Below are 24,668 nucleotides of genomic sequence, written 5' to 3'. Positions count from 1 at the left end.
CTTACGTTCACAGGCTCCCAGTTGATATTTGTAAACTGAATGAAATATGGTGGTTAGACCTATATGTACATACTCTATTGTCATTATATTTAAATCAATAAATAATAAACCAGTCAGCTAACATCTTCCAGAATCTTGAATAAGAACTAGAATGTTTTCACCATGAAAAAGTTGAATCATAACCAGAGACATTTTTAGTAAAATGTCTAAATTTTGCTAAGTTCTATGTTATGTTGAAATTTTTTTGGCATGCAGAATACATTTTTTTAAAGTTGGGAGAATATTCCCTGGTATCAGGTTTTTAATTAGAGAAGTTATTTTTGTCTTTTCTGAACTGTTCTACATGAATGCAATGCATAACTAATTTAAACTACTTTTTTCCTCTGAGTGTCAAATTATTTTTGTGTTTGTTCCTCTAGGCTACTAGTCAGTGCTTCCCAAGATGGAAAATTAATTATTTGGGATAGCTATACAACAAATAAGGTAGAATTTCTTAATCATTCTCTTGTATAACCTTTTATTTGGTTTCATGTCCACCAGTTCTTCCCTTTATTCTGTTACTTCGAACTTTAATCTCCTTTTGGGATAAATTTATTCCATTAATTTTAACCTAGATCCTCTCTTGAGGCTTAGTGTTTGCTTTTAATATTTAGCTCTTCTTTTTATTCCCAAGGACAGCTATAGGAATATAGTTCAGTGTGTCTTATTTGAGTCTCATATTTCATATTAGAAGACAGTGTGCATCAGTTTTACATACAAATGACTTTTTAAAAAATTCACATTTCCTAATGTGACAGCAACCCTGCGGTTTTTATTTTTGGTTGTGGGTAAGTTAGCATGTTTTCTTTGGTCCACTCTAGGCACTGATTTGTGATTCTGGACTGCTCAGAAGAGACAGTAGATTGGAGGCAAATTACATCTTGTTTAGATCCCTTGGTGGTAAAAGCCAGTGGGTCCTCCTGGTATGTCCACTAGAAAGAACCCCTGATGTAGACATGCTGAGAGGTAGTGGAAAAGCTCCAGGAAGACTCTCACGAGTCAAATACTTTTAGATTCTGTATACACTTATACCACTGTTTTTTGTTAAGATTTATTAAAGATTTAGAAGAATTTATTTTGTGAAATAAACAGTAACTTCAGCCTAGTTGAGAATTTAAAGCTAGCTAAGACAGATTTGTAATATAACAGTTTTTTGATATTAGTCGGCATTGAGCATGTGTCTATCAACTGTATTTTCCTAAAACAAAAAAATTGCATTAAAAAAATTTCTTTTAGAGGTTAATGAGAGCACAGTAGTAATCACACAATGTGTTGATTCTTTGTGTGGACCATTTAGCCTTACTGTTCCCATACACCTTAAATTTTGCAACCTGACCTGCAAATGATTGGTTTTGGGTAATAAGGCACCAGACAGTGGTGTGAGTAGATCAGTGCAAAATATTACCATTGTGTTATTGGAAGGATGTAGTGCCATCTCTGTGGGAGAACCACTCTGGTCAACTTCCTCACTTGTATTGTTCAGTGTTAATGTTGGAGGAAATTCTTCCTCTTTTGAGCACTACTGCAGAAACAAAGAATTTTATTAAATTCTTTATCTTTAACATTTTATACTTAATTCTTCAAATGGCTACATTAGCATTGAAACATCCTATGTTCTTGTTCTTCTTAAAAGAATACTTTCTGAAAAAAGCACTTAAATCTGAATGATTTGATAATAATACAGGAAAAATAAGAGGCATTTTAGTATGCATTCGTATTTTATTTTTTATTTTTCTCTCAAGCCATTGCATTCTTTATGTTACTTGGCTTATTTTTTAAGGTACATTTAATTTTTAGTAGTCTTTGCTTCACGGTAAATAGGTTTGAAAAACTAATGACTGTTTTTGTAATGTTCACTTAGTAATAGTTCCTATGCACTGCGTTTGTCCTGCAGATGCATGCTATTCCTTTGAGGTCCTCCTGGGTGATGACCTGTGCTTATGCTCCCTCTGGTAATTACGTTGCTTGTGGAGGACTGGACAACATCTGCTCTATATATAACTTAAAAACCAGAGAAGGAAATGTGAGAGTGAGCCGAGAGTTACCGGGTCACACAGGTGAGCTTCACTGCTTATTGTCCTCTCCTCCCAAACCTGACTCCTCCTGAAGAATGAGCCGATGGCGGAGAAGGCGTGACCGAGTGGGCTCAGTTGGGCAAAGGATGAATGTGAATCAGCTGAGAGTAGAAAGTACCATCAATCAGGGAAATACTGACTTTTTATAATTATACCAATGATGGTCATAACTCTTTCAAAAATGGCACTATTTTTTGTAAAAATTGTAAATATATTGCAAAAAATTCAAACAATAATGAAAAATATAAGAAAGCAAACATAATTTTTTGTATTCTCTGCATATAACCATATAACAATTACAAGATTTTGGCACGAGCACTTAACTATGTAGTTGAAAACATGTATTAAGATACACTTATGAAGTATTTTCCACTGTGTGATTGTGCATTGCTTTATTTGCTGGTGTGTACACTATAGTTCAGTAGTATTTGGTTAGCAGTGTTCGTTAGGAATTTATTGACACTCATCAGGCTTCAGCCTCTCTGGATTCTTGGAAATATTATTTGGCTATGCTTTTTACAAGGATCTCTATAATGGTGTTTTCCTGCCATTTGCATATTTTGAAACTGCTGAATTCTGAGCATTTGAATGCCACCTTTTTCATGAAGCCTTCACTGAGGCTTTTAAAGTAGTTTTCCAGAGTACTTAACCAAGTCTGCTATAGATTATAGATATTTGTATTAAGAAGTATCTCTCTCTCTCTTAGATAATTGTAGTAGGTGGAAGGGACTGTGACTTTCTCAAGTTTCAAGCTTGTAACTGTCAGAGGGTCCACCATGATGTCATTGACATAGTAAATACCTGAGAGAGTTTGTTGATAAAATTCAGTTGCAGATAACAGAGTTTGAGGTAATTATAAGTAGAACTATAGATTATACTAACAAACACTTGTTGTCTAGGTATTGTATTTTTAAAAATATATTACTATTTCATACGGTAATTGAATTAATTAGTAATGACCTAAAATTTGTTACTCTCTGTGCTGTAGGCTACTTGTCCTGCTGTCGTTTTTTAGATGACAGCCAAATTGTTACGAGTTCAGGAGATACAACTTGGTAAGTTTATTCCAGAAGAATACTGATTTGGGGGTTGAGGGTGGTATTAGAAACTAATAGTCATTAACAGTCATTAATTATTTCTATTTCCTTTTGATTATAGTGCTTTATGGGACATTGAAACTGCCCAGCAGACCACTATATTCACTGGGCATTCTGGAGATGTGATGAGTCTTTCTCTGAGTCCCGACATGAGGACTTTTGTTTCTGGTGCTTGTGATGCCTCTTCCAAATTATGGGATATTCGCGATGGAATGTGTAGACAGTCTTTCACTGGACATGTGTCAGATATTAACGCCGTCAGTGTAAGTGAATAGCATTTCTAAGGAAATTTTATTGTGCATTTAAAGTGTTGAACTCTGTAGTATGATTTTAACAATTTATCTTCAAGAATTCTTATAAATAATGTGCTCTTACAACATTGAATCCTCAAATAGAGGTTTTTTTTTTAATGGAAAGGTTTTAATCCATAGACTTAGGTATTTATTTGTAGGTGACAGGAATAAATTTTATTTCAACCCCATAGAGAGATAGATCATCTTTTTTTGGGGGGGTGGATTAGGTTTATTTATTTTTGGAGGAGGTACTGGGGATTGAACCCAGGACCTCATGCATGCTAAGCATGCTCTCTACCACTTGAGCTATACCCTCCCCAGAGATAGACCATCTTGAGCAAACAAGCAGATCATGAACATCAGCGGTGTATTCAGAGGAGAATAAAGTCCCATATCTCTGCGGTCAAAGGGAACTACCCAAGGGAAGAACAGTCTAAAAGACAGGCAGCTGCTAGTGTAGAGAGTATAGCTTTTAAAGTCAGCCAAACCCCTTAGTTCTGCTGGGAACTAGCCTTGTGAGATAAGGTGGGCTACTTAGCCTCTGTGAACCACACATTCCTCAGTTTTAGATTTTTTCTTTTGCGGGGGGATCAGGTTGGTTGGTTTGTTTATTATTCATTTATTTATTTTTAATAGAGGTACTGGGGATTGAACCCAGGACCTTGCATATGCCAAGCATGAGCTCTACCACTGAGCTGTATCCTTCCCCTCTCTCAGTTTTTAAAATAGGGATAATGCTACTACCTACATCAGAAAATGGTATGGAGACTAAACAAAACTATATTGGATGCTCAGTAAATGGTACGGATTTACCATTACCAGTAAAAGGATAAGCCCCTTCACATTTTAAAAAAAACAAAAACAAACAGGTAACCACAGATGGATTAATTAAGCCAGATGACAAGTATTTGAGGATGAACTAGTCACATGTGTTTATAGTTTAAAGCTAAAAGGGCATTATGAATGACAATCAGAATGATTTATCAGTCAGTATTGAGGGGAGGGGTCCTAAAAAGAGGTGGGGTACTGCTTGACTTAGGTAAATTGTCCTATCTGGATCAGGTGCCAAAATGTATAGATATGATGAGACTTTCCAAAAGCAATGTAATTGCTAACGGTTCTGTATATAAGATATACTCTTAATTTTGCAAGAAGATATTTTTGGGGAAAAAATGTTTTTTATTTATCAAGCACATGTTGACCAAAAACTCAAAACTAAGAGTTTTTGTGTAAATGAGTTTAGGGAATTATAGATGTAGCAACAAAATCAGTAGAAAAATAATTATTTATTAATAGCTGGGGGACAGCTGCTTAATTATTAAGAAAATTAAGTTAGATCCTCATACTGAATGCTATGTATCAAATACATTCCAGATAGATAAAAATTAAGATGTGAAAAATGAAATTATGAAAAAAGAAACCAGAAGAAAATATAATTGAACATCCATTAATAGACTCAAGGGGAAGGACTTTATTCATAAAAACAAGGAAAGAAATCTAAAAGAGAGGGATAAACAAATTTGACTACATAAAAATTGAAAGTTGTTTATAGATTTAAAATTTTTTTAATTGAAATAGTCAATGTACAATATTGTGTTAGTTTCAGGTGTACTACATAATGATTTAACATTTGCATAAGTTATGAAATGATCACCACAATAAGTCTAGTAACCCTGTTTCCATGCAGAGTTATTACAGTATTGACCATATTCCTTCTGCTGTGTATTACATCCCCACAGCTGATTGATTATACAACTAGAGGTTTGTGTTTCTTAATTCCCTGCACCTATTTTGCCCACCTCCACCCCCTCCTTCTTGCAGCCCGTTTGTTCTCTGTATCCATCCATGAGTGTCTTTTTGTTCATTTTGTTTGTTTTTTTGATTCCACATATAAGTGAGATCACGTTTTTGTCTTTCTCTGTCTGACTTATTTCACTTAGCACAATACCCTCTAGATCCATCCATGTTGTTGCAAATGGCAAGATATGTGTATTTATACACACACACACACACATATATATATACACACACACATATCACATCTTTATCCATTCTTCTATCAGTGGACACTGAGGTTGCTTCCATATCTTGGCTATTGTAAATAGTGCTGCAGTAAATATGGGCTGCATGTATCTTTTCCAATTAGTGTTTTTGATTTTGGGGGTAAATACCCAGAAGTGGAATTGCTGGATCATATGGTAGTTCTCTTAATTTTTTGAGGAACCTCCATACTATTTTCCGTAGTGGCTGCACCAATTTACATTCCCACCAACAGTGTAGGAGGGTTACCTTTTCTCCACATCCTCACCAACACTTGTTATTTCTTGTCTTTTTGATAATACAGATGTGAGGTGCTACCTCATTGTGGTTTTGATTTGCATTTCTCTGATGATTTAGTGATGTTGGGCGCCTTTTCATGTGTCTGCTTGCCATCTGTATATCTTCTTTGGGAAAATGTCTGTTTGGTCCTCTGCCCATATTTTAATCAATTGTTTTGTTTTGGTTTTGATACCGAGTTGCATAAGTTATTAGTATGTTTTGGATATTAACCTTATTTCGGATATACTGTTTGCAAACACCTTCTCCCATTCAGTAGGCTGCCTTTTCCTCTTGACAGTTGACAGTCTGCTTTGCTGTGTAAAAGCTGTCTTGTAGTTTGAGGTAGTCCCATTTGTTTATTTTTGCTTTTTTTCCCCTTGCCTGAGGAGACAGATCCAAAAAATTATTGCTAAGGTCATTGTCAAAGAGTATACTGGTTATGTTTGCTTCTAGGAGTTTTATGGTTTCAGGTATTATTACTTTTAAGTCTTTAATCAGTTTTGAGTTTATTTTTATGTGGTATGAGAAACTAGTCCAGTTTGATGCTTTTGCATGTATTTGACTAGTTTTCCCAACACTATTTTTTGAAGAGGTTGTCGTTTCCTCATTGTATCTTCTTGCCTCCTTTGTTGTAGCTTGACTGTATATTCGTGGGTTTATTTCTGGGCCATCTCCACTGTTCCATTGATCTGTGTGTCTGTTTTTGTGCCAGTAACATACTGTTTTGTATGCAGCTTTGTAGTACTGTTTGAAATCAGGGAGTGTGATACCTCTAAAAAATTGCTTTCTGTTTTTTAAAAAGTAAGCAATATTAGAAAGCAAATGATAAACTATAAATATTTGCAACAAAGGAAACATTTGTATTCTTCATTTTATTCCTGCAAAGAATATTTTATTTTATTTATTTTATTACTGACAGAGTAATACAGATGACCAATAGATAGATGAAAAAAGTGATTTCCTCTTTTGTAAAGTGTCTGAGAAAGGGGATTCACAAACTAATAACTCACAGTTTTCTTTACTACTTTATAAGCTAGCCTAACTGGAATGACTTTTGTTCTCTTTCATGAAAGGTTTCCTATTTCTCATAATGAGATTTTTGGAACATTTCTTCTAAGAGTACACATATGTAAATAAATTCTGTGAATAGCAGTGTTTAAATGTTCTAGTAAGACACATGGAGTGCCAGGGCCAACACTTAATGAATACTTGCTCTGTGCTGAACAAGGGTTTGGGATTTTGTATGTATTATTTCATTCAGTCCTAACCAGCACTCAGAATCTGAAACTAAGGCCTAAGTGTTCAAGAATCTTTAGTGCTTTACATCATTCACCTGGTAAGAAGCCAAGTTGGAATCTGAACCTAGGTCTGTCTTAGCCTAGAGTCTGTTGTTACACTGCCTCACATAATTTCTATATACATCGATGGAATAAATGTTGCTTTTCCTTCTAGTTTTTCCCAAATGGATACGCCTTTGCCACTGGCTCTGATGATGCCACTTGCCGGCTCTTTGACCTTCGTGCAGACCAGGAGTTACTGCTGTATTCTCATGACAACATCATCTGTGGGATCACTTCCGTAGCCTTCTCAAAAAGCGGGCGTCTCCTGTTAGCTGGCTATGATGACTTCAACTGTAACGTGTGGGACACGCTCAAAGGAGATCGTGCAGGTTAGTAAATAAGTCCATGTTAGGTTTTGATTTTGTCAGGAAATGTGAAAGGGCTCCTGTCACTTGTTTTCAGGGCCTCCTGGACACCCTGGGGCCATGGGGAACGGTAGCCTGGCTCTTCTCATTCATGGTCAATATTGCCTCAACTTTGAGTGCAGTTCCCGTCCATGAACCATACTTACATTTACGTTTCTGTTTTCTGAAGAGTTTTATCTGAGTTTATAATATTTTCTTGTTTGGTAAGTTTTGACATAAAGATGAATAGTGAGTATCATTTAGGGTGGTCTTTTCCAAATTACAGTTTCCCTGTAACCTGACAGGAAATGCTGTAACTGTTATGGACCATGACTTTTTGCCTCCAATCTCATCTGGGATGGGACACAGAACCATTGTCTCCCCTGAGTCCCATACTCCGAGTCCTCCTCTGCAGCTTCCAGAATATTAGCATCAAGTCATCCTGGGGACTGTCATTAATAACACATTACACAGGGTGATGTAAAAATTTTTTTGGAATAAAAATTATACTCAAGGAATCAAATAGTTTTGCATGACTTGTTACCAGAACACAGCAGTCCTCTGACCCCAGCTCATATTTTCTGCTCCCAAAGAGAGCTTTTAAGTATTTACCTCCATACCTTTGAGTAACATGCCTGTATTGGTTTTTTTTTAAAAAACACTTTACGCATTATCTGTTGAGGGTTTGGCCTTGACATCCCTCCTCCCACCTCAGTGCCCATCTTCCAGTTTTTCCTGTGTAGTGAATTTTGTTTAGAACATCAGTGTTGGTGTAATTACGACTTTTTAAACAGTTCTTACTGCTGAGCAGTGAGGTATATGCTGTGACTCCTTTGCTATGCAGCTTTTTTTTTAAACATTTTTAATTGATTTATAATCACTTTACAATGTTGTGTCAAATTCCAGTGTAGAGCACAATTTTTCAGTTATACATGAACATATATATATTCATTGTCACGTTTTTTTCTCTGTGAGCTACCATAAGATCTTGCATATATTTCCCTGTGCTGTACAGTATAATCTTGTTTATCTGTTCTACATTTTGAAACCCCATTCTATCCCTTCCCACCCCCCGCCCCCTTGGCTATGCAGCTTTTTTATATTCTCTAGGGTTAAATTAATTATTTGGCTTACACCCTTAGTCTTAATGTACTTCTCACTAATTAATCTTCAGACTTTCTGCCAGTTTTGTTATCTGGGAATGGACCCATTTTTACCGTTCTGGGTATTCAGTGGAGCTTTTCAATCTGGAAACTTATTTATACCTTGTAGTACTGGGAATTTTGAGGGGTGTATTTAATTGGTTGCATTTTTTCCCATTATCATTCTCTTTGTAGAACTCCCATTATTCTGATGTTGGAGTTTCTTAGACTTTATTATATTTTCTGTTTTCCGTCTGTCGTTTTTGCTCCATGTTCTGAGAAATCCTTGCCTTTTCTTTCCATGACTCTTGTGTTAAACTTTTGTTTTTTCATTTTTGCTACCATCTTTTTGAGAGGTTTTTCTCTTAAGGCACCCATTCTTTTTTTTAATGAGTAAAGTTTTTTGTTTCTTTGAGGTTGTTAATGAAAGCCTTTTTTTGAAGTTTTCTTCTTTTGAGCATAGTCTTTTGTGTTTTGCAGGTTGCCTTCCTTCCCCCTTATTTTTTCAGTCTCCTGTCAAGCATATTTCCTTAAAACTCTGGTGATTCTTAGCTTCTTACTCATGCTAAAGAGGGAGGCGCTGAAACTGGGAAAGCCCTCTGCACGTGGTTGGGTGTCCTGGCTGTGGCCTCACTGCAGGGCGATCCTCCCAGGCTTTCTTTGGGGAACCTCTGTCCGATCTTACGGCCTTTCCCCTTGGGCCAGCTGTGTTCTCTGAGGTGGAGCTTCTCCTTTTCTTCCTGGAGTATATAAGCTGACTGGACAGTTTGGGGGCTGACTTCAGGAGGAAAGCTGGGTGCAAAAACAGTAGCAAGTAAACCTTCCTTATTCCCCATTTTCAGCAGTTTGACCAACTTGAACTCTGCCTGTTTTCTTCCAGTTAAGAGACCCTCTGTGACTCTCTCCAGCAAGTTAAGTCTCTGGTCTCATGCTCTAGGGCAGAACCATCAATCATCTGACTGCAGAGTGAAGACCTGGGAGTCTAGCTGGTTCCTGGACACTTTCTAATGCAGTCTTAGTTGGTCCTGTCTTTGCCCCTTTCTGGTTCCACTAGCATCTGATCCTTCTGGAGGTTCTGCAGTATAGTTTTGTTTCCTGGCTTGCCAGACCATTTGCTTTGAATTCAGCATTTTGGGGTCCACTAACAGTCACTGCCACACAGCTCACAGAACTTTGCTGTGTTGCTTGCTCTCAAATCCTCGGTGTCCAGTGCGTTTATATCCTTTCCCTTTTAAACTCCTGTACAGTTGTTGAATTTTCTGAGGGACCAGAGCAGTATTATTACCAGGAATAATTTTCTACAACCTCTCTGAAGAGACTGCCGAAAAGTTCACAGTTGAGCATTTTGCAAGTGGATTTTTAGACATACTCAGTTATCCAAATCCAATGACTTTTTTGAGGTATTAGGTGTTTTGCCTGGATTGAATCAATTAGTATCTATAACAAAATAAAAAAGTGTTTGTTTTCCGTATTTTTTAGCATATGCTTGAGTTTTAGTTTTGCTTTGTTACGGCTGGTTGGTATCACGTTGGCTCCCCTGGATACTTTCACCTTAAAGCTGAACAGTGACTCGTGAATTGCTAATTCATTATCCTTTCCAATGTGACTTGGAGTATTGAGCCACAATGTTCATTTTTTGTTATTTTAACCCATAATGGTAAAAAATTTGCCTATTGCCAAACATTGCCATACTACAGAGAAAATTAAGTTAGGCAAGATGAACTTCTGTTCCTGCGACTGGGTGAAATGCTATGCTTCATTATAAAGATAATGCAAATTCCAACACAGTATATTAAAGAAAAAATTCTTATTGAGAATTTAATATTCTAATTTTTCTTTTAAATCTTTGCATTTCTCATTTTCCTAACAAATATTTGAGAATATTTCATTTTCTCCTGTGTGGTGATCAGTATATCACATGAGTTTAACATACAAAAGAAACTGAAACTGGATGAGTTTGATGGTTTCAGAAAGTTATGGCCAGAACATTCCAGTGTTTGGTGGCTACAAGAGTAAAGTAAATAAATTATGTTGATATTTTTGGAAGTGGTGGTGTAAGACAGCTTCATTCTTACGTTTTTGTTGTTCTGGTGGTGAAAGTTTATTGAACTTCATTTAAAATTTCGCTTTTGCTGAAAATAGAATAGCTTATTGACAAAATTTAGTGTCAATCAGAGATGTAAAATAAAAGTCTACATATATTTTCCTAGATATAAAAAGGCATAATTATAATTTTTCAAAAATGAAAAAAACAATTTGAAGCACATGTCACAGATATTCATGTAGTACCAAGACTTTCATTTCGTGTACATGCCCAGCTTACCCCTGGCGCTCAGACTCTCAGCTCAGAGGAACTTGTTAGCTTCTTAGTACCCTCCAGGGTATTTGATGCATACACTTACTTCATTCTAAAACTTGCCCACTGCTGACTTGTTACTGAACTCTTGTTTTTCAGGTGTTCTTGCTGGTCATGACAACCGTGTCAGCTGTTTAGGTGTAACTGATGATGGCATGGCTGTGGCAACAGGGTCTTGGGACAGTTTTCTTAGAATCTGGAATTAACAGTGCATAACAGATTTTCTGTTCTCCACCGATATCTGGAGAAATCCGTACTACAGCCTATAGCTGTGAAAAAAGAATTTACCTTATATTTGCAGGTGAAGATTTTTCTATTGAGATTATTATATACAAAAAAAGAAGCTTTCAAGTAAACTACAATACAAAAAAAAGGTGAAAAAAATAAGGTAAAGGTGCTTGCTAAGATCAGAAGGACCAGTGTATTAGAGAAGTTGAGCTAACTTAACCTTGAATTTTTGCTCGTACTCAGTCTATTTGTGTAGAACAGAATGTATACACTATAGCAGCCTGTCATGTTTGATTGTATGTATGTGTTGCATTTTTAAAGAACTATATTTTTAACTTTGTATACATAAGATTAAGTGTCACATTTTTGAGTTTTGTAATGGAGGAACCAGGCACAGGAATAGATGAAGTGATACCGTAGGTGTGTGTACTGATGTTGGAAGAAAGTCTCTTTGAACTCCGTTCTTTCTTTCTGATCTGAAAGAAATCCTGGTCACTACTGGTTAAGAATGCTGATAGGCCTAGGTACCGCGGAGGGGAGTCCTTCTGATTATCATTAGTTTCTAGTACATCGTTTGCCATCTTATCAATTGAAGTAAGTGCTCATATTCGGTTCCTTTGAAGGGGACATAATCATAAGGCAGGCCAGGGAATAGAGCTCTCACTCTGAAATTTTAGACATACATAAGAAACTTGTATTATGTTAATAGGTAGATAGCAGTAATCACATATAAATGTAGGCATTTTAAAAAGCTGGTTAGGATCAAATGACACTTTAGATAGCATTCTAAATAGTTGGGCTTTCCTATTGATTTCATATTCTAGAACTGAGTTATAGAGTGCCCTCCCTGTTTCAGAAGATTGATAAACATTTGGATTGTCCTTGCATCTGAAGAATTTCCCCGCAATGTTCTCCATCAGTATTCATCTAGACAGGAAATACAATGTAACAGCATTACATTTTTGAAAGAAGTGTAAAAGCTAACCAATCACTAGACATGACGAGTTATCATTGTAACAAGGTTGCTTTTTATGAATTTATGTTCACATAATACAAAATCTGAATTGATGGAAACTATCTGTGCCTTCAAAAACTTAAAAAGGAAACATTCAAGCTTTTTGATCTTAATATTTCTTTCCTTTGCACAAAATATTGGTTTCTAAGTGGTTTTGCTTCAAAGAAAATCTAAAGTGAGCCCCGCTTTAAAGCAAAAAGAAAATTCTAAGAGCAGTTCTTCAAGGAGCCAGAGGAAAATACTAATAAGCAGTTCCTCTGCTTGTCAATGATACAATAATGTGGCTATTACTAGAGCGTGCCCCCCTGAGCTTAAACAAAGGTACTTTCCCCTTTGGATTTTCTCTACAGATAACCCAAATGATTGACAATAGAAGATTGTTAGTCTTGCCTGATGGTGAAGTCTTGGGGTTTTTCCAATAAAGAAGTGTATTGTGTTTTGTAACTTAGTAAACTGTCAGTTACTGTTGAGATAGGTCTGTTAACTTTTGATCACTTGTAACCCTAACCTAAATACTCCCAAATTTTATTTGTAAATTTTCATTTTTATATTGTGAATGTGCTAATAAGTGCACCAACCTTATTAAGTATAATTAAGTCAGTAACAGTTTTGTGTAGATCAGTTGATACTAAAAGAGAATAAAATGGAAAGAGGATGATTAAGATACAGGACCAAAAAACCCAGACTATTGTAGATAGCAGGCATGAATGTGTACTTATATACAAGATTTCTATGAACTTTTGCTGTTAATGATTATGGACTATTTACATCACTTCATAAAGAGCAGCTCTTTGAGATAAGGTAAGGATATTTTAAAGGAACATACTCATTTCCAGAAATAGGGATGGTTGCCATGTGGTTCAGCAATTTATTCCAAAATCCTGTTCAAGAAAGCACTTCTGCCATGTGCAATATAGCCTTATAAAGAGTATCTCCTCTACTTTGTTGGTGATTCTAGTAATAAGACACTTCAGCCAGAGAGGCACACAGACAAGTATTCTAGTCTTAAACATGTTAATAAAAATGATTTGATGTTATTAAATTTTTTATAGTTAAAAGGCATTTCCCATAATTAAATATGTACTAGGCAACTGAAAACTGACCACTGTTATAGCTAATTATACATGAATGACTGAATGGTGACCTTATTACCACATTAATTTAGTTTTTAAATCTTTTGTTTTCTAGAGGTATGCGTTCCAGTTGCTAGATATATTTGTTTACTTGTGGTTTTGAGTTCAGCAGATTGACCATTTCTTTTGTGCATAAGACTTCCTGAAATCAGTAAGAGTGTATAATTTATAGAAGTACAGTATAGTTTGAATCTTAGTTTTTCAAAATCTTAATATGCCCGTACGTTGTAGTAAGAAATTTGCATCAATATTGTAGTTCTGGTGCCTAATAATTTTTCTTTTTACCTTGTAAGAAAGATTTAAACATAATGTGCCTCAGTAGGTTTACTTATAGATTCTTTATTCACTTCATAAAGAACAGTTTTTAAGATGTTGCAAGAATATCTTAAAGGCACATATTCTTTTCTAAAACAAAGTGGAGGGATTGCCACGTGATTCAGCACATCATCCCATAAACCTGCCCAAGAAAGCACTTCGTGCTGTCAGTAAGGACATTGCTTTCACTCTGATGGAAAGGCCTCATTTTTGGCAGCTATGCTATTAGAGATTTAGACTACGTACTCCAAGGTCCTCCCTAGCTCAGATTTTTACAGTTGTGAGTCCATGGTTACAACAGCATGTTGAGTTCCATCTTCAGAGAGGCAAAGATTTGGCTTAATATTTCAAGAGATACTTAACTATCAAGAAATACTTCTCAATTCTCCAATAGAGCCTAGTAGGCAATCTCCTTATTTTAATTTAGAGTCAGCTGAACTGATTAATATTGCATGATGATAGTAAATTAGTCTCCTAGACATAACAGATGTAGATGCTTCTCGAATATGTTAAGTCATTTTAAAGTTAACCTATTGAAAGAGAAATGGAGCTTCTCCAGGTGACAAAATGAAATTTTTATTATTGTTAAAAAAAATACCGTGTCAATATTACATGGCTAATCTCCAACACTTTTGATGTGTTAGATTTAGTAATAAATTAAGACTTTAACTGTTTTAAAAATGAAGATGTTCAGGGAAATTTATGCTTGATTATTGGTGAATGTCTCAGTTTAAATTATAACACAGTTGAACACTTGTGACCTACCTGTTGATGTGTTTAAGGTTAATGGAAACCGATTAAACAATCTCCCAAATGGGCCTATCATTTTAATAATAATGTTCTAAAACCTTTAGGGTATGATTCAGGCTTAAAAACATTTTAAAGTTAAGTGCTATGTTCAGTTTCTAATACCCCTTTTGCCATTGTGAAAAGTGAAATTTTAAATGGTTTCTTACCTCCTGTTAGAATTTTTAAAACACTCACCAGTCAGACTATCTTTCTTGTGAGAAAGGGTAGCACAATGAATAAAATTGGTATTTTAAATTAGATTAAGTAGAATGTGAAGTACATTTCATAATTAATTTTTCTCCCATTTTCAGTTGTCTTAAATTCAGTGCAGTATTTAAAAATGTTGGTTCTAATAGGTACTCATTAAAATGGTGTGTGATTGAATGTCTAAGCTAGCATAGTTTAAAAAAGTAATTTATTAATCAGATTGATGGTACACCTTGTATTTAGCAAATTTGTTTGCATGTTGATAAAATTTCCTGTCTTTTTTCTTAAATCCAATTATTGAGCCTATAAAATAGTTGATTAATGCAGCATATGAAAAACTGGTTATGTGTTTCAACTGGTGTTATATGTGCCTGACAAAATCTTACATCATCCAGTATTTATTTTTTAATAGAACTTCAGTGATATACTTGGTAAATACTTCAAGCCTTTTCTGTCTCTTACACAATGGTGCTCTATCCTATTGTTTTCTCTTTTCCAAGAAGCATCTGAACACTTGCATTTGCGTATTCTTATCCAAAGGCATTGACATCTAAGTGGGTTTTTAAAGTTATCAAAATGTTTTTCTTCACCTAGAATGGTTTCTACACTTGTGGCCAACTGAATCTGAATGTCAGTAGTTTGCAGTTAGACTATGGGAAGGTGAATGTACTAGATTAAAGCTCTTATAAAAAGCTTTCCACCAAACTATGGACTTGTATCATGATTTAGCAGTACTCTTGGATCTTTCCTGCACAGTGATTCCTTCCTTTATGTGTGCAGTAGCTCTGTGAAATAATGTTGCTGTGAATTGATACTGTAATCAATAAAGTGCTTTTAACCAGAGTTCATGTAGCATGTTTTAAGTCAATTTTTAGTAGGATCACTTTTAATTAAGTCCCAGAACTAAACTCCAAGCCCAGTATTTCATGCTCAGCTCTGATTCCTTTATCTAAACACAGGTAATTATTTTGTCATAAAAAATGAATGGGCTGCTGGTAGCAAGGAAGAGACTGGAGTGCCTGCCACTGACCTATCCTATAGTACTGTGAATGTTAGCCTACTATTAAAAGGCCACAGATTTTCATTAAAAAGCAAAATTACATCACTCTTTCCCTAAAGCTCCCCCTTAGGATAAAGATGAGCCAGTCTCCCCAAGATAGTTTATATGTCTACCATAAAAATCATTAATAAAAGGTTAAAACTCACTAAATGCCAGTATAAATGCTACATTTACCAACTATCAGGCAAACAAGTTTTATTTTCACCTTGTAAGCTTGCATACTTATAAAATGTAGTGTTGTAAAAAGTTTAAGCTTATACAAAGTTTATAAATAATTCTGCAAACATACATAGCAGACAATCAAGTAAATGTGCAATAACCTTGAACTACATCAGCTGTATAAATCACATCATTTCTTTATAATTCACAGGCTTGGTCATAGGTGTACTTATCTCCTGGTGTAAAGGTTGGGTTTCATTATTTTAGTATCCCATTTCCAACGTTCATACATTTTCGAACTTATCAGGCACAACTGCCTTCAAGCTAGTGATGGAGAACTTTAGTATAAACTTACTCTCCAGAACCACTATTCCAGGAGTTCCCAAACTTTAGCATGTATCAGGATCACCTAGTATTTGATTCAGTAGGTCTGGTGTGAGAAGTTGACAAGTGATACTGTTGATCAAAGAACTAACTTTGAGAACCACCGTGCTACAGTAATGCGGTGACACCAAACCACTATGCTATTTCAAAAGTTCAAGTACTTGCATATATATATTAAGGCCTTGAGCTCATAACCTTAATCAGCAGTACTCAGTCCTAGACATCAGTTTTTTATGTTACAGTTGTTACCTAATCCCACTTCTTGGTGGCTTGTATCATTTTTTGGTTATAAAGCAACATCATTAGCTATAAACCAATATTTGTTTGGATTTGAATATTGCATCATAGTATCTGATGTGCTTAAAAATGTGTTTTTAAAAGGCTTCTATGGCCTAAATAATGTTATTTTCTCTTTAAAATATCCTAAGAAATAGTGTTGCACCTGCTATGAAAAGACCGGAATATCCACAAGCCTTAAAGGCACAGAAAAGGAAGTAGTCAGTATTAAAAGAAAAAAGCCTGGAACATCCTTCCCTGGAAAAGCAGCACACACTAAAGCACGGTGTCCTCTGGGATTGTGCATTTCTAACCAGCGTGTGGGTTGTGTTGATTTGGTGTTCCTCAAAATTACATTTTGTTCAGCAAAGCCCTAGAATGTCAGTTTTAAGTTTCAGTTAGTTTTTAACAGAGAAACAGACACAATTCTTGAACCCCAAAACATTTCATTATGGTACAAAATACAGTCATAATTTTTAACCATGCCCTGACAAATTCATACAATTCAATAAATATAAAAGCTACCGGGGCAGGGGCGGGGGATGACGACAATCCAGCAGTATCCTTGGCAAGCACCTTCTGAGGAACACTGTTAAACATACATGACTGTAACCACCCAAAATTCAGACCTTCCATATCTTTGGCTATTTTTATCACTTCAAACTTGACTTCTAAAACTGAGATAGAAAGTGTTCTTTACTGGAATCAGAGTTGAGGCTGAAATGTTTCTTTAGAAACAGGTGAGCAAACTTAGACCCAGATACTTTTATAAGAGACTATTTGTAATAACAAACCTGAATACTGTTTTGTATCAGTTTTAATGGGAATAAAAGGAGTAAAAACAGCATTATGTATTAGTGGTTTACATACCTGCTGGGATGGCAAAAGTGATTGTAACCTGCATAAATAATACACTCAAGAACATTCCACACTCCCTTGTGGTTAGAGCAATGCAGTTTATAAAACAAGGTGACTATTCCCATTCAAGTAGGCATCAAAAATTAGTTTTGAGAAAGAAGATGAAAAGAGCATTCTCTAACTCCTGGATGCCAGGAAGCAGAGTTTTTCAGAATCAAAAACAAAGAGAGCCCTAATTAAGAGCAGGGCCCCACCCCTCAGGGGTCACAGAGTTGGTTCTTTTGCTATTAACGAATTCATTATTGTCACACAAAGGATCTTTCTTTACCTAAAATTAAAACTAAAGAGACATCATAACATTCTTCAGAAATGCAAACACCCTGAGATAGATCAATACCAGAATCTACTCAAGGATTTGCTACTTAGATACAGTTAGTATAATTCATAAAGTCACTTCATAAAAATAACTGCCCCAACCTTACAAGCTCCATTTTCTCCTATGATGATTACCAAGGCAATCTCTTAAGATTCTTCTTCATTGCTTGAATGTAGAAACTGCTTAGTAAAATTCTCCAACTCATTTTCAAGTTGAACAGCTTTATTTCTAATTAAAAACAAAACAATCTAATTATCATAAAGATCAGTGGGAAAAAAATGCATCCTATTCAAATCTTAAAAAAAAACCACTAGCCGGCTGTTGCTACATTTATCTGAACTCAGATTATTAACCCTTTTTAAAGCACTTATTATATGTGCTACTATAACTTTGCAATAAACACAGAATCCAATGTCCAGGACTTTAAAAAAAAAGGTATACTGAGATAAAAGACAAAATCTTTAACAAGAATGAAAAGCTTATGAGACAGTGGAGTCATATCACCTTACATAGGCGTTATATCCTAAGTCACATGGATTCCCTTTAAGTTAAGCATTTTATGTATACGTGAAGTAGCTGGCAGATGTCAAAGGACCATGGTGGACCAAAAAAAAAATGTTTTTTAATATTAGAACTGTACTTGATGGAGCCAAATGCCCATAACAAGAGAGGGGGAAAAAGAATGAAAACACACAGGGCAAAACAGGTTTGTGTCTTCCATACAATGCCAGGGCATGCGCGCGCGCGCACACACACACACACACTCTCTCTCTCTCTCTCTCTCTCTCGAATGATTTTTTTTTTTTCTTGGTCTTCTTTCATTGCTACGTGTGTACGGTCAAGGTCATATAAGTTAAATGTACATGTGAACACCACTGTATTTCTTCAGGTAACTCTAAAGCATTAGTTAACTTCTATCTGAATGGCTAAGCCTAATTTAGTAATAACGGAAAGTCCAAGTACTGTTAATATTCTAAATTTTCCTGTTAGGAAAAGAATTAGCAGATCAAAAATATTATTTATTCAAGTCAGTCTGGCCAAAATCTGAAAGCTATGTAAGTGCCAATAATCTATTTTATCATTTGCTTCTTTAACTACAAGGTGAAAAAGTATTTAAAAAGTATACTTAAGTTAAAAAAAAATTTCTACTGGGTATAGTTTCATCAAATTTGAAAGGCTTTATTTGGAGTGATCTAACTTAAAATAGGAGCGATGGAATATAGGAAATTCACTTGGGTGTGTGTCTGTGCATGTGAAGGGAGACTGGGGTTGAAGTGACAGGCAGTCAGTTACCTTTTCCAGACACTCTGAAACAGGTACCACGAGAAGATGGCTGCCAATCAGATTAAGATACCATAGGTAAATGCTATCACAGGTGTTCTAAATATATGTCTTAAAATCCAGTTCACAAGGACAGCCTCTCCAATTTGCAGACACTGGACACTGTTTTTATACAGGCAATTTTATGGAGCATGTGTCCTGGCAACTAGCAGCAGGGAACAAATGATGTTTAATGATTCTCCTAGATTTGTAGGTGAGCCAGCCAATGGGTAATAAAGCTGAAAGTTAAGAACTGCCAAGAAGTATAGACCTGGTGATGACACTTCTGGTCTTGTTCCCCCACCAGACTCCAAAGAATCCATGACAAGTCATATTAAACCAGAATTCCACATTATATTAGGGTATCTTGTTTACTTTTGTTGCTTCAAATTTAAGTATACCTAACAGTCTCCAGTGAGAACAGAAGTTACACGTCTTGGATATATAGGACTGAAAACTCATACGTTTAATTACAGAACTTCTGCTCTGAAAAGGCACTAATGTAGCTTAACAGAAAGCTTTAAGAGTACATCTAAAAAATTCCTTTAAGCTCAGATTTTTCTTGTTGAAATTAGCTTTCATTGAAACTGTAAAACATGGAATTCAATATGGAAAATTATAATTAAGTCAGTAAAGTCAAAATTTTTTAACACAAATTTGCTAGTGATTTTACATAATTATATTTCAGTAATGAGATAGATAAATGTTCGTATTATTGAGAAAAAAAGGTTCAAATACCTTAAGAGCTTTGCATTGTGTTGTATTTTCTCCAGTTGATCTATTTCTTTGGATAATCTAGCAATTTCTTCTTCTAGATGTCTTTGTGTAATATCAACTTGTTGGCACAGACGAGCAAAAGTGGTTGCCATTTCCCTTAAAATAAAAAACAATTTTATCAGCAGTCATGAATGCCTTTCAAAATGAATACACTTTAATTTAAAGCTTATATAAAAAAAAGATCACAAGTTAAAAAAGTCCCAAAACATTAGGTCAAAGAACACTGCTAAGAATGGTGTGAGGGTGGGTATGACGCTTGAAAGCTTAATTTGATGGTGGCCTCAATTTCATCTGGCCTCAAGACAAATGCTCAACGAGTAATATTACTCTGCCATGTTGCTGTGAATATGAGTAAACTATAAAACAGCAGAGGCTAGATATATTTATTCAGAAGCACAATAAGCCTTACTCTTGTCCCCTGCCTATATAAAAATAAATTACTAAAAAGGAAAAAAAATTTAATGAACTTTGGTGACTCAGTCAAAAATACTTTAAGTTATAGAAACATTTAACCATGTTTCTAGAACCAAGGAGTTATATTTGTGTGCCAGTTAATATATTAACTTTGGCAAATATTACGTTTATATTTTTGCACCTTGGAGCATGCCTGGTAGATGGGTACCTCTGGAATTTAATATAGTGGTCGCAACCCTGTGCCCTCACTGTTACCATTCCCTACAGCTTTAACTAGGTTAGTACAGGCTTTGATCTTGTGTCTGAAACAGTTTAATCTTCCTGCAATTCTTGTCTCAGTCTAAAGCACTTTATATAACACACCACTGCAAAGTTATTTGTTCTAGAGCTAAACGTTAATGGTATCATTCCCAGGATTCCAGTTTTCCAAACCCTAGTCCCAGTGTTAGATTTATGCTCAGACACACCCCCTCACCCCCACCATAACACATCTGCTACACTGAAACTGTGTCATGTTTCTGAACACATGTCTTTCCCCCTACCTTCTTGCCTTTGGTTTTGGCTGTTTTCTCTGTTCACTCTCTATTCTGCATGTTCAAATCTCATCAGGCTACCTCTCCTCCAGGAAACCTTTATTATCCACTATCCTTCATGATTTAAGATTCTAGAGCCTCACATTATGAAGCTCTCATATTACTTAACACTTCTCATCTTTTATTAAAATTATGTGCATGTTGCTTCTTCCATTAAATTGCAATCATCTTTAGCTCAGAAAACTTTCTAAGTCAGCTCTCAGTAGCATCCTAATACAGAACATTATACACTGATTTGACAAGAGTTCTATATATTTTTACTTAATCAGTGAAACAAATATTTAAGATACATAAAAGAAGAAATTCAGTGGACCCAGGTTATTATAATAAAATTCTCTGTAGAGTTTTTAAAAAAAATGCCTTTAAACTTATAAATCTGGGCTGTCCCAGTACAAATAAATTACATTCACCTCCATGCATTCTGAGCTCATTTGTTTGATATCATTCTATCTTTTCACTTTGGTGGCAATTACAAAACATCTTCACGTTGCGTTAATTCTTTGAGCTGCACTCTTACTCATGCATTTCTGCATGTAAGTCATACTTCAATAACGCTTTAAAATAAAAACACAGATGAATCTTTCGACTTACTGTTGTACTTGATGGCTGCAGTTGGCGCTCGTGAAGCTTACAATCATCTGCAGTTTTTCAGTTGCATAGCTCACAAACTGCTGTTTAAAGGCTCTCTCCTTGGCACGGGTGGTCCAGGTCAGCCTTTCATAAAGGTACAAAGCTCCATACATACTTAATGAAACAGATATGAGTTTCCAGCCTACAGTTTTCCAAATCTGTAAGATAAATACACAGCTTACTCTGAGAAGGAAAGCCACCACTGGGGAGATGCATGTACTAAAAGGCTTCAGAAAACTCATCAGTTCCCTACAGAGCTCTAAGTCAGACCCATTTTTTAGAAATGTATATTCTTTCTCTGTAAGAAAATATGAAATTATCAGAAATCAAGCTGAAAAGGGGACAGCACATAACTATCAGGCAAGAACTTTTACAACCTGTCAGAAATTTGGTAAGTTGATTCAATGTGTTGCAAAACGGGATGTTAATATTTTTTTAGGTCAAAGGTTTAAAAAAACCCAAACAAGTAAACCTATGCTGTTAATGATAAGAAAAAAAAATTCTAAACATAAAAGAACTACCACAAAAAGTATCACCTAATACTTCAAGGCAGATCCCTTTGGTATTCAGAGAAGGCTAGATAAGGGACCTGGATTATTCCTGTTACTTCAATGTACAAGTGTTGTTTCTTTGTGTGCCGTGATATAAAAATAAGAACCATTGTTTAAAAACTTATATTGTGGTAATCATTTCACAATATATACATATATTAAGTCACCTTGTACACCTAAAACTAATACAATGTTATATGTCAATTATATTTTTAAAAATAAATTTGAAAAAGATTTACACTTGTGAAACTCTTAATTCACTAATTTTAACCTACAACTTTTCATGTCATTTTATAGATCCTGAAAACAGAGAGGTAACTACACCTTTCTTCTTCTGATCTAGCAGACAGCTTTGCAAAAATTTCAATTTTAATTACATTAAAAAGCACTGTTTCTTACCACGCCTCCAACAACAATGATGCCCATAGACGTTCTAGATGTAAGAGAAGCTAATCCCGTTATTAAGGTAACCATGAATTCTTCCTGTGATGCATTATCTGGTGTTGCTGGATTAGTAGGAGCAGTAGGAGTAGAAGCTAAAGATCTGGGGAGCTGGTAAGGTTGGGGAGAAAAAGGATTAATTCAATTAAACAACTATAAATGGAATAGTCACATTTACAAAATTCTATTGTATTCTCTTTTAAAATTATAGTAGTAAATCTACAAAAAGAATGACTTCAATTAATGAGTTCACCATAAATATACGAAGAAACTAAAAATGGTCTGAAAATTATCTTCTATGACATGGACCAATGATATCATGAAGAATAATGAATCTTCATAATATACAATGGGTCTACCTGTAACAATATGCCCTCAACTCTTAAGAGTAATTAAAAACAAAAATTTTTCCACACCAAAAACAACATCCTTTAAAAAAAACTGGACTTCAGAATTAAAACACTTACACTTTAAAAATACACGATAAAAAAAAATTAAAAGACAAGCCACAGACTAGAAAAACATACATATTTTGAAATCATATATCTGGTAAAGACCTGTATCTAGAACATATCAAGAACTCCTACAAGTCAGTAAGAAGCCAAATAACTCAATTTAAAAAACGGGCAAATGATCTGAATACACATCTCAGAAAATAAGATACATGAATAAGCACATGAAAGATGTTCAAAATCATTAGTCATTAGGGAAATAAAAATCAAAACTACAATGAGATACAACTTTCTATCTGCCAGAGTAAAAAAGACAGACAATAACAAAGTCTTGAGAATGTGGAGAAACAGAACCTTAATACGTTGCTAGTGGGAATGTAAAATGGTGCAGCTGCTTTGGAAAAGTTTGGCAGTTCCTCAGAAGGTTAAACATGGAGTTACCATATGGCCTAGCAATTTCACTCCTAGATATATACTCAAGAGAAATGAAAATAGATGTCCACATAAAACCAGTACATGAGTATTAATAACGTCATTATTCATAATAGCCACAAAGTATAAACAACTGAAATGTCCACCAATTGATGAATGGATACGTAAAATGTGTCATCTCCATAATGGAGCATTATTCAGCCATTAAAAAAGGAATGGAGTATTGATATGCTACAATACTGTTGCATCATGCACCATGACAACGAACTTTGAGAACATTATGTTAAAGTGAAAAGTAGCCAGTCACAAAAGGCCACATTTTTTATGATTTCATTGATAGGAAATGTCCCGGAAGAGCAAAAATGATAGCTACAGAAGCCTGACTGGCAGTAGGGTTGGAGGCAGGAATGATAACAGACTGCAAATGGGCATAAGGGTATCGTTTGGGGTGTCAGAAATGTTCTAGAACTGGATTGTGGCAATGGTTTTACAACTCCATAAGTTTTCTGAAAAATTACTGAATTGATAAATTCAAAACATTTTTTAAATGCTTATATTTATTCCAACTTACCTGAATTATAGAAACAAAAACTTTTAAGATAAGAAAACTTAAAAAAAAAGTTTTAAAAGTGAATGCAGAACAATCTACAACAGTACTGAATGAGAAGTCTGAGATTGGCTTTCTCTTACACATAGTATACCTAATTCAGAAATGGCTCTATATCACAAATACTAGCTCACAAATAAGCAAATCTGACACAGCTAATTCTATAGAGAAAATCACATAAAAAAGGAGACTCAACTGGTAGAATCAGATACATTTCTGCACGGTTCAGCAATATCCACCTAGTAAAAAGCCTACTCCAAAAAAAAAAGACATGTATATATAATACCTGAAAGATAGGTTCTGATAATCCTAGAAGCACCCGCTGAGCATTTGTAGGGCCCAAGAAACGATGGACAAGGGAAGACCAACCCAGGGAAAAATGAAACACAATATCCTCTTGAAAATCTGAACATAACTTGTGGCAATTTAGGTCATAGCTGAGATCAAATTTCTTGCAAGGAATCAGTGTATGTAGTTTATTCTGTACACCAGCTGGAAGTAATGGCTTCAAATTTTCTAAAAAGAACAAAATTTCATTTTAAGAAACAACAGTATATAATGTTTTACATCTTATAAAATACCTAAAGGATTTTACAATAAATCTTTCACCAAAAAAAAAAAAAACAAACAAAAAAACTACACACAT

The 24,668-nt window shown here is 35.1% G+C and overlaps 2 protein-coding genes across 6 annotated transcripts in view; one reads left to right on the top strand and one right to left on the bottom strand.

The window, feature by feature from the left end:
- Window positions 1-15,535, top strand: part of GNB4 (G protein subunit beta 4) — a 51,147-nt gene extending 35,612 nt beyond the window's left edge. For 3 of the 4 annotated variants that reach the window (XM_031451549.2, XM_064492980.1, XM_064492975.1), the window contains exons 5-10: window positions 420-483; window positions 1,934-2,096; window positions 3,103-3,169; window positions 3,273-3,474; window positions 7,276-7,492; window positions 11,105-15,535. In XM_031451549.2, the coding sequence (XP_031307409.1) occupies window positions 420-483; window positions 1,934-2,096; window positions 3,103-3,169; window positions 3,273-3,474; window positions 7,276-7,492; window positions 11,105-11,211 (820 nt within the window). In that variant the 3' untranslated portion in view covers window positions 11,212-15,535. The remainder of the gene's footprint in view (window positions 1-419; window positions 484-1,933; window positions 2,097-3,102; window positions 3,170-3,272; window positions 3,475-7,275; window positions 7,493-11,104) is intronic. The other variant, XM_064492984.1, reaches the window with a different exon arrangement.
- Window positions 15,536-16,997: 1,462 nt separating this feature from the next.
- The window catches only part of MFN1 (mitofusin 1), a 30,914-nt gene continuing 23,243 nt past the window's right edge, over window positions 16,998-24,668 (bottom strand). For both annotated transcript variants that reach the window (XM_010976253.3, XM_031451537.2), the window contains exons 14-18: window positions 24,309-24,538; window positions 22,490-22,642; window positions 21,501-21,697; window positions 19,864-19,998; window positions 16,998-18,033 (exon numbers count right to left, since the gene is read on the bottom strand). In XM_010976253.3, coding sequence (XP_010974555.1) covers window positions 17,952-18,033; window positions 19,864-19,998; window positions 21,501-21,697; window positions 22,490-22,642; window positions 24,309-24,538 — 797 coding nt within the window. In that variant the 3' untranslated portion in view covers window positions 16,998-17,951. The remainder of the gene's footprint in view (window positions 18,034-19,863; window positions 19,999-21,500; window positions 21,698-22,489; window positions 22,643-24,308; window positions 24,539-24,668) is intronic.

This window comes from Camelus dromedarius, chromosome 2, assembly GCF_036321535.1.
Source record: "Camelus dromedarius isolate mCamDro1 chromosome 2, mCamDro1.pat, whole genome shotgun sequence".
NCBI lineage: Eukaryota > Metazoa > Chordata > Mammalia > Artiodactyla > Camelidae > Camelus > Camelus dromedarius.
Note: the sequence above shows the minus strand (reverse complement) of the source record. Positions and strands in the feature narration are given on the sequence as shown.